The sequence below is a fragment of the Danio rerio genome, chromosome 15 (genome assembly GCF_049306965.1).
Source record: "Danio rerio strain Tuebingen ecotype United States chromosome 15, GRCz12tu, whole genome shotgun sequence".
Lineage (NCBI taxonomy): Eukaryota > Metazoa > Chordata > Actinopteri > Cypriniformes > Danionidae > Danio > Danio rerio.
The window spans coordinates 37758661-37768531 of record NC_133190.1 but is presented as its reverse complement, the minus strand read 5'-3'; the positions used below and the strand labels follow the sequence as shown (position 1 = coordinate 37768531).

Here is a 9871-nt window from a genome sequence, read left to right as displayed (position 1 = left end):
TTATCGCGTAAATATACTGTTTATATATATATATATATATATATATATATATATATATATATATATATATATATAGGCCTATATATTATACAACTGTATAACAATAACATTATAACTGTTTAACATTATATATGTACATAACAGCAGAGCCACCAAATGTAATTAGATTGTTTCTTTTTTTTTTTCATGGTCACCAAAACAAAGTAATCTCTTTTAATTCCCTAAAATCACTGTAATGTTATCCACATTCTCTCTAGTGGTGTTTAATCTTCTCAGCAACAGAAATACAGCAGGGTCACCAAATATGACAAGGCTATTTTTATGGTAAAATAATTATGATACTCCTTATATTTTACCCAAAATCTTTTTTTTTCTCTCTTTCTTCAAATTGACTCGTGTTTAATCCCCTCAGCTTTGCACTGTAACAACTGTTTTTTGAAATAAAAATGAAGAGTAACAGAAATACAGCAGGGTCACCAAATATGAAAACGCTAATCAAATGATAAAGTAATGTCCACTTATTATTAACTGTGATAAAAAAATAAATAAATAAATAAAAAACTTTAATACATGTTTGTTTGCTTTTGGTTAAATATAGGCTAATGATTGTAACCTCTGAAGCTGCTCACGCAGAAGCAGTTTATACTGATATTTCTGATAGCAATTTAATAATAACCGCTGAAGCTTTCATATCGGTATATGTCATACTTTATCTGTTATGAATTTATTACACGACAAAAAAAAAAAAAAAAAAAAAAACAGCAACTCAGTTGTGGAGCGCAACAAAACTCAGATCAGATCTTTTATCACCCCGAGCTCCTCACCTCACTGATGACGAATAAATAGAACGAAAAGAATGCCGTTACGTCATATGACAGAATTCCTCAGAGTGACAAACAAACGAGTACAGTGAACAGTGACTTAATGACTTTAGCAACTTGTTTTGCTTCTCAAAAAGCAGATAATATGTCAACTGTGTTTTTTACTCGAGATAATTTGATCATGCCTGTATTTGTCAACAATAATTATCAGAGTGAAACGACGGCTTCTCCAACACCTCGTACCATGACGAGAAGCCCAACAGGTGAGATGAGAGTTTACAAAAAATTGTGTATTACCACCTATTGTTTAATAAAAAACTATAACAATAATAATAATACATCGCCATATAACGCCACTTACCGACAAATATTCAACCTCTCCTGGTTGTAATTGTTTCGTGTATTTATATTGTGTATTTTCTGACTTTGTGATTGAGCTGGCTTTAAGGTTTTTTCTCTCCACTCAACAGAAATTGTGCCTCGCTAACGTTACTGACAAAAACATTCTAATATTACTTTAATCTAAACTCTGTGTAGACCTACACAGTAATCTTCTTAGTTGTTGATGGTGTGGAGGAATATTTGTTATATTGGAGCAAACTGAGTGAGAATACTATATTTAAGTCTTTTATTTGTTTAAGCAGGGATAAATTAATACAATCGAGGTAAAATTGGTTTAATATTCACACATTCAAATTTTCTCCTTAAGTGAAGTTTATTCATAAACTAATTTCGAGAGGATCACGTGCTTATGATTTATCACGTCCAGTCTCGTATTTGCTAATCACTAATCCTCCAATCACATGAGCCCTAAGGCACCATAAATAGCCTCAGTTTTCAGTTCACTTTATCTTCGTTTGGAAGAAACCCCCCTCCTCCCCTAGTCTCCTCCTTTACCTGCGATTGGGCGGCACGGCGGTCCAGTGGTTAGCACTGTGAACCACACAGCAAGAATACTGCCGGTCCTAGTTCTATAGGACCGGTGAGTGTTTCTGTGGGGAGTTTGTATGTCCTTCCTGTGTCCGCGTGGGTTTTCCCCGGGTTCTCCGGTTTCCTCCCACCATCCAAAGACATTCAACATACATAACAATCAAGCTTGTCTAATTCCTTACGTTCCCTTAGCTACAGCAGCAGGGGAGTTCTGAGATCCACCGAGCTCGGGCTCCCTTCTTGCTCTGCCAACGGGAGGAAGCCCCGGGCTCGAGGAGCCCTTGAGCTCGGGGCTCTCTCCCGGGACAGCATGCCAAATAAGCTTTGTAAATCATCAGCTAAGTGTGAACTCTTGAAAAATATAATAACAAAGAAATATTGTTTCAAAGTCTAAATGGAGAAATCATATTAACAGCCAATGTCTATCATTGTACAACATTGTTTACAGTCAATTAATTAGTTGTAATTTTGATTTGAAGTCTTACTTACATGTGACTTCCTAATATTTAAATTAGCATGTTAAACAACATAGAAACCCAAATATAAACCCAACTTTACCTTCATAATAATAAATGTCTATAGCTCTGTTTCTGTATCTGAAGTGCTGGAGCAAAACTTCTCTTTTCATTTGGATTTCTAAGACTGATTGTTAAATGTTTAAAGTCATAATTTACTCACAGATTTCTTAACTGAAGATGCAGAGCGAGAGAAATTGATTAATTTGAGTTTGACGATTGCTAAGGGAAAGCTGCAAAAATCTGGATTTAGTTTCATTCGTTTTTTTTGTGGTGGAGAAGTTGTGCTTGATTGAAGAATGTTGATGTAGATGTAGCACCCACTGACAAAGAAATTAAAGGCTCCATAAGTTTGATTAAACATTGTGATGGTGATTGTTAAATAGCTCAAACTATAACTATAATAAAATATTCCATAACTCAGAATATTCACTCAAAAATGAGTTAATATAATAGTTTGCATTTCGTGTGAGCAGGAGTGAAATGTTTATTTTTGCAAAATAGTTGCTTATAGGATTTTTCCTAATGTCTAAAATGGATGACTTACCGACTATTTGTCAGGTTGTATTTGTCATTTTACGTCAGACAAATGATTTGCAATTCCACGTAATTAATTGTAATTTTTAAACATTTTCTATTATAATTGTACATTTATTGTTGATGTTTCTTTTGTGTGAGTGTCTTTTATATGTCTAATTTTCAGCAGTTTGTCTATTTTAAACCTGTGGTTAAAGAGTTTTCTTATATTTCCCTGTTCATTTCCTTTACTTTAGAAAACCCTGAGAAAGGGAGGAAAGGGAAAAGAGTCTCTGCTTTCTTTAAGAGAGTATGGAAGGCTGCAAAGCGCCCTTTCCTTAGCTGTGACCGGAGCAGAGTGGTTCCTTTTAAACCACAGTCAGAAAACGACAATTTCGAGCACCTGCCTGTTCCAGGTCCCTCCAGGATCGTCGCAGGACATGCAGACCCTGAGCCGGTGTGGCTGCCAGGCCAGGTCTGTGAAGATCCTCAGTCGTTCAGTGTTCCTGGCCCCTCCAAGATCAAGCAAACAGGAGATGTGCCGAATGCAGATCGAGCCCGTCCTGAGTCCTCAACGGCCCTCACAGGTCATGTTGACCCTGAGCAGATGCGTCTGCCAGTCCAAGCCTGCGACAGTCTCGAGTCGTTGGCTGTTCCAGGACCATCCAGGATCAAGTCAACGACTATCGCAGATCATGTTGACCCTGAGCAGATGCGTCCGCCAGTCCAGGTCTGTGAAGATTGTCAGCTGTTGAGTGTTCCGGGTCCCACCAGGATCAAGCAAACAGGAGATGTGTCAAATGCAGATCCGGCCCGTCCTGAGTCCTCAACGGCCCTCACAGGTCATGTTGACCCTGAGCAGATGCGTCTGCCAGTCCAAGCCTGCGACAGTCTCGAGTCGTTGGCTGTTCCAGGACCATCCAGGATCAAGTCAACGACTATCGCAGATCATGTTGACCCTGAGCAGATGCGTCCGCCAGTCCAGGTCTGTGAAGATCCTCAGCCGTTGAGTGTTCCGGGCCCCTCCAGGATCAAGCAAACAGGACATGTGCCAAATGCAGATCCGGCCCGTCCTGAGTCCTTAACGGCCCTCACAGGTCATGTTGACACTGAGCAGATACGTCCGCCAGTCCAGGTCTGCAACAGTCTCGAGTCGTTAGCTGTTCCAGGACCATCCAGGTTCAAGACAACGACCATCGCAGATCATGTTGAACCTGAGCAGATGCGTCCGCCAGTCCAGGTCTGTGAAGATCCTCAGCTGTTGAGTGTTCCGGGCCCCTCCAATATTAAGAAAACGACGGATGCAGATTCGGTCAGTCCTGAGTCGCCTTCGTCTGTTCAAGACCCCTCTAAAATTGATGGGACTGATGGTGAGTCATCCTGAATTTGGTTCATTTTATTTCTTCCATCTGTTATTTTTACGCTTTGTTGTTTTTAGTTTATAAATCAGACAGTGACATGTGTTGTACTGTTGGTTGTGTATTAATTAATACAGTGCTAAACATATATAAGTACACCCCCACAAATCTCTCATTTAAATTCATATTTTCTATAGGATGCTTTACAATATTAGATTGTGCATGTACATTAGATTAGTCAGTACTAAAGCAAAATCGGGAGTTTATCTAACAAAATAACTTACAATAATGGTTAAAAAATGTGTAGCCCAAATGTATATGTTAGGGGAAAATATTAAATTTCATTTTCAAAATAAGCAAAAATCAAAGAGAAGCAAAAATCTAGAAAATTTTATTGAAATGTTGTAGTTTGTAATTTGTTTGTTGCACTGTTTTGCACAGATTTAATTGTATTATGTTTCCATTTCTAAAAATGTTCTGTGACTAAAGTATTATTTTAATAAATAAATCTGTTTATTAAATACATTTTGTTCAAATGCATCAATATATATTACTATATATTACCCATATTCACTGACAAATGGATACAAATCTTCATTTTCAAAATGGGGTGTACAACATATCTGAATATGCTGAGCACTGTAGCTGCAGCTCTGTCCATGGAGATGTTTCTGTTTGTTTTCTTCATTTTAGAAAAACCCAAGAAAGGAAGGAAAGGGAAAAGAGTCTCTGCTTTCTTTAAGAGAGTATGGAAGGCTGCAAAGCTCCCTTTCCTGCATTTTACGCCACAGCCTGAGCTCGAGCCCGACCCAGACCTTGAGTCAGTATGTCTGCCAGGCCAGCTTTCTGAGGAGGCTTCTGGGCTCACTCGTGGTAAGTCATCATTCTGTAATTCATAAATAATAAAATATTATTAATCAATTTACTCTTGCAGTTCTGATAGAAGTTACTGCTTTTAGATCATTGCATTAGATCCAGATTTAAAGGACGGGAGTCTTTTATTTGATCCGTTTCATACCAGACAATCCAAGTAAATCTCCCTGCTTTTTTCTGTTTTTCAGGATTTGATCTGTCTCAGTTTGAAGTCGGAGACATGATTGGAGATGGAACTTTTGGCGAGGTGTATGTGGCATCTCACAAACGCAGTAAAAGTGTAAAGGTAGAGAACAATTTTTAAAAAATTCTATGAACATTTTCCTCCTGATTATTAAATGTAAATAATTTATTAGCTTTAATTTAATTTGTCGTTGTTTTTCCACAGGTTGCCCTAAAGTGTATGGTGAAGAGTCAAGAGGACCGTTATCTGGACGTTGTAAGTTGAATAATTCACAAAACAGTGAAAATGTGCTGAGCATTTACTCCTCTTTCACTTGTCCCGTACCTGTCTGGACCACTTTAAACTGAACTCAAAAGCAGATATGTTGGAAACAGGTAGCCACTGACTTCTATTGTAGAAAAGTAAATGCTTATGCCAATGCTTATGTAACGGAGGCCAGCTAGTAAGTGCTGTGCAGGTAAACCTCACTCCTCTGACCTCTAAAGGTGCTCTAGCGACAGATGCTAGAGGCCATGGTCTTTAGCCTTCTTCGTAGAGCAACCGACTCCCATGCGGAAGGTCGCCAGTTCGATACCAGCTCAGAGCCGATTGGGTGACGTAGGACTGGCGGGGTTACATTGGTGCCGTGACACGGATAGGAGTGAGGTTTAGGGGGGTGAGTGTAACAGATGCAGCTAGTAAGTGCTGTACAGATAAACCTCACTCCTCTGACCTCTAAAGGTGCTCTAGCCACAGATGCTAGAAGCCATGGTTTTTAGCCTCCTTGGTAGAGCAACGGACTCCCATGCGGAAGGTTGCCAGTTCGATACCAGCTCGGAGCAGGTTGGTTGGCGTAGGTTACACTTACTTGTTTTCAACATTCTTTAAAATACCTTCTTTTGTGTTCAGCAGAAGAAATAAACCCAGAGACAAGTTTTGAACACATGAATGTCTGGCTGTTGTAATTAATTAAAATTCATTTAACATTAATGGAGATTAAAATGATCTTTAATTCATATCCAGGCCCCTTGTAAAGCAGTCTGCTTTCATTTCTACACAAAGCTGGAAATCATTGAAATCATGTAGCGTGACTTTTACAGCAAGGGATGTGCTTGATTTATTAGAGTGTCTATGAGTCATTCAATAGTGCTAAAGAAAGCTTGTGCTGTTGTGTGCATGTGCTCAGCCTCAGAGACGGACAGAACACACTCGTGTAGACTCCTCTTTTAGCTTAAACTGCATGACTGAATGCTCAAATACAAGTAAAAATGAGTCAAAACATGGAGCTTAGTGATTATTCGCATAGTAAAGTTTGTGTTTCTGTACTTTTGTGCCATTCTTCTTTGGTAATATCTTTGAAATCTGTTTTCTTTTCTAGGATGGTCATTCCACACCTGTGCTTGCAGAAGTGGCAATGATGCTTAGGTTGATGAATGCGCCGCGATGTCCAAACATCATCAGATTACACGACTGGGTTGAGCTTGAGAACAACTTTGTTCTCATTCTGGAGTACGCAGAGTCATGCCAGACCTTGCATCAGTACATCAGAGACACAGTGGACATTGAAGAAAACCAAGCACGGCGGTTAATGCGGCAGTTGATCCGAGCTGTAATGTTCTGCGCTGAGCGTGGAGTTTTCCATGGTGATATACACACGGCGAACATCCTGGTGACTCAACCCCGATTAGAGCTCAAATTGATCGACTTTGGTTGTGCTCAGCCAATAACCCACAAGCCTTTTAATAGAAGTGACTATCGAGGTGAGTTGGCATGTTGTGTAGTTTCTTTGGTCTCAGTATTGTCGTGTGAAATGACTGAATTCTTGAAATGTCTCTCTTACAGGAGCTGGAAATTGCATGCCACCTGAGGCTTTAAGGTGTCGTGTATTCCATGCTAACCCCGCATACGTCTGGACACTTGGCATCACGCTGTATGAAATAATGCATGGACGATTGGCCTTTAATAACAGACAGTCAATCATGTTTGGCTCCATTCAGATACACCCCAGGTTATCCACAGGTAAGCAGACACCTCTGAACAATCTCAGCCTCAGTGACAGAATAAAATAGTCAGTCATAAGTAAAATGGATTAAATATAATGTTTACAGGACCTGTACACTGCAAAAAAATGCTTTTTCTTCTTAGATTTTTTTTGTCTTGTTTCTAGTCTAAATATCTGAAAATTCCTAAATCAAGAAGAATTTTCTAGACAAGCAAAACATATTGTTTTGTTTTGAGAAATAATATGCCAATAATAAGTAAGTTTTTCCTTAAAACAAGCAAAATAATCTGCAAATGGGGCAAGCAAAATGATCTTACGTCAAAAGAAAAAACGAGATTAATTTGCTTACCCCATGGCAGATTATTTAGCTTGTTTTAAGGAAAAACTAACTTAATATTAGCATATTATTTCTCAAAACGAGACAATATGTTTTGCTTGTCTAGAAAATGACTCTTGATATAAGAAATGTTAGCTATTTAGACTAGAAACAAGACAAAAAATCTAAGCAAGAAAAGAATTTTTTGCAGTGTAGATATTAAAGTCACTTAATTATGGATGTTTTGTAACATTTGATGTAGTAAAATTCAAACACGTTCATGAATCTTGAGTATGCAGACATATTTCACACTCTCTGTGACACTTTTCAGCATGCGTGGACCTGATTTCCCAGTGTTTGATCCGTAATCCAGTGAAACGGCTACAGTTACATCAGGTTGAAGAGCACTGCTGGTTCAATCCAACGACCCCAAATCCTGTGAAGCAGTTAGGCAAGAGGAGGTAGAGGAACACAGTGAGTTTTATTTGACAGCCCTTCATATTACTGCTTGAATAACTTTGTGTTCTTTCTGATTGTTTTTCTTCATTTTAGAAAAAACTAAAGAAGCGAGGAGGAGGAGAGCACCATTTCCAGACATTTCACAAGACTGTTAAAGTTGATAATTACTCCCTCATGTCATTCCAAACCCCTAAGACCTTACTTTTCTTCAGTGTCAGTTCATGACGTGTGTTGATGAGAGCTCTGTCCTGCACTGTATGTGTGTCGCACTGCTGATGTTTACCTCGGATGTTCCCATGCTTTGTTTAAATCAGAGGAAGTCGAGCAGGCCTCTGGGTTAAACATCAGCAGTGCGCAGGATTAAGAACACACTGGACCCTGGGGCTATAGCAAATCCAAGGGCCCCCCTTTTATATTTTTACCTCTCCAAAAATAAATAAATAAATTATATATATATATATATATATATATATATATATATATATATATATATATATATATATATATATATATATATATATATATATATATATATATAGTTGTTGTTATTATTATTGTTATTATTATTAATAATTTACTAATTAATATTATTATCTTATTTTCCATCATTTGATTTATGATTGATTATTATATTTTTTTTTCTATTTTATTAAAATATGCCTGCAATTATACAAAACTAAGTAATGACATAATATAAACTTTAAAGTTCAAACAAACTGCAAAAATCAGCATAACAAAAAAAAAACATTTGCATTACTTCCTAAATTAGTGCTTTATAATAAATACTTTAAGGTTTACCTTTAAAGGTTCTTTAGAACTTTAGCTGACCATAAATCTCTAATGATATAATATCTTTAATATCCATGCCTCTAATATCCAAAATTGTGGTCTTCTGACTTACAGAAGGCATCCTTATTTTATTTATTTATTTATTTATTTATGTATTTATTGCATCAGATATATTGTCTAATGAAAGCCAGCGCCAATATTATTGGGGGAACGTTAACATTTATAAAAAAAAAGTTTGCTTTCTAACTGGTTCAGTTAGACTTACTGTAAAGCATAACTGAGTGTATTTACTTGAGATACAGTAGAGAGTTCGCAACGATGGATATTTTGATAACTGCTCATGTAGGCTGTTTGATTTGTTTGTGCATTGTGTCGTTTATATTGTGTTATGTAAGGATTATGCGGGCACACGCAGGTTTGAGTCCAGCTGTAACCGCAGCGCGGCTGAGACAGCACTTTAATTATGAGTCCATTCAGCTTGATTCCGCCTACCCAGCTTCTGTTACAAGTATATCAATGATGAAGACTGTTAAGATTTTATTTTTTGTCCTAAGACGAGCTTGGTTAGCCTATCTTTGACTGGTCGGTTCTCGTGGTATAGTGCCGAAATAAAGAACTATGGAAAAATTTCTCGAAAAATTGGGACATCTGATCACCCTTATGGGTGACTAAAACAGGGCTATTCAATTTTCTGATTGTGCTAGAGCCACTCTGAGCCCCAGTTTAGCACCGGCGTCACTGATTTTTGAACAGCAATGAACCGAAAGGAATACTTGACTTTATTGACTAGAAAAAGCATAACGCAAAGAGGCGTTTTCCAGCGTCATAGCTCAAATTAATTCTTCCGCCAATCAAGGGCCCCCTTCTTCCGTGGGCCTGGGGCTTCAGCCACACCTAGACCTTATGTTATTCTGGCCCTGGGGTGTGTCACACATACAGTGCACTGTGCTCTTATGAACGTGCGGTTTGAGGGTCAGAGAGCTCTCAGATTTCAACTAAAATGTTTTCATTTGTGTTCAATATGAAGTAAACTTAAATATGAACTAAGGACATGAGGTGAGTAATTAATGACGATAACGGTGCCTAGACTGCAGCTCTGCACAAGAAGTTTGGCCAGAGGAGAAATGGT

The 9871-nt window shown here is 38.0% G+C and overlaps 2 protein-coding genes across 5 annotated transcripts in view; one reads left to right on the top strand and one right to left on the bottom strand.

The window, feature by feature from the left end:
- Positions 1–9871, bottom strand: part of LOC141377888 (uncharacterized) — a 111416-nt gene that overhangs the window by 54542 nt on the left and 47003 nt on the right. The gene's annotated exons all lie outside the window — the stretch shown is intronic.
- On the top strand, positions 192–8381 carry LOC103908855 (uncharacterized). 4 transcript variants are annotated; one of them, XM_073923943.1, is made up of 10 exons: positions 192–1084; positions 3040–3512; positions 3768–4152; positions 4834–5013; positions 5202–5299; positions 5402–5452; positions 6555–6936; positions 7019–7195; positions 7826–7955; positions 8047–8381. In XM_073923943.1, the coding sequence occupies exons 1-10, from the start codon at positions 925–927 to the stop codon at positions 8054–8056; spliced, it is 2046 nt and encodes a 681-aa protein (XP_073780044.1). In that variant the 5' UTR covers positions 192–924; the 3' UTR covers positions 8057–8381. The 4 variants fall into 4 exon arrangements, with proteins under 4 accessions (XP_073780044.1, XP_073780042.1, XP_073780043.1 ...); XM_073923944.1 differs by having other exon boundaries at positions 883–1084; positions 7826–7968; XM_073923941.1 differs by having other exon boundaries at positions 3040–4152.

Excerpts from the sequence above, each read along its gene's own strand:
- LOC103908855 (XM_073923941.1), top strand. The coding sequence starts at position 925 with ATGACTTTAGCAACTTGTTTTGCTTCTCAAAAAGCAGATAATATGTCA. Across the intron at positions 1,085-3,039 it reads CATGACGAGAAGCCCAACAG|AAAACCCTGAGAAAGGGAGG; the intron begins GTGAGATGAGAG and ends CCTTTACTTTAG. Across the intron at positions 5,300-5,401 it reads AACGCAGTAAAAGTGTAAAG|GTTGCCCTAAAGTGTATGGT; the intron begins GTAGAGAACAAT and ends GTTTTTCCACAG.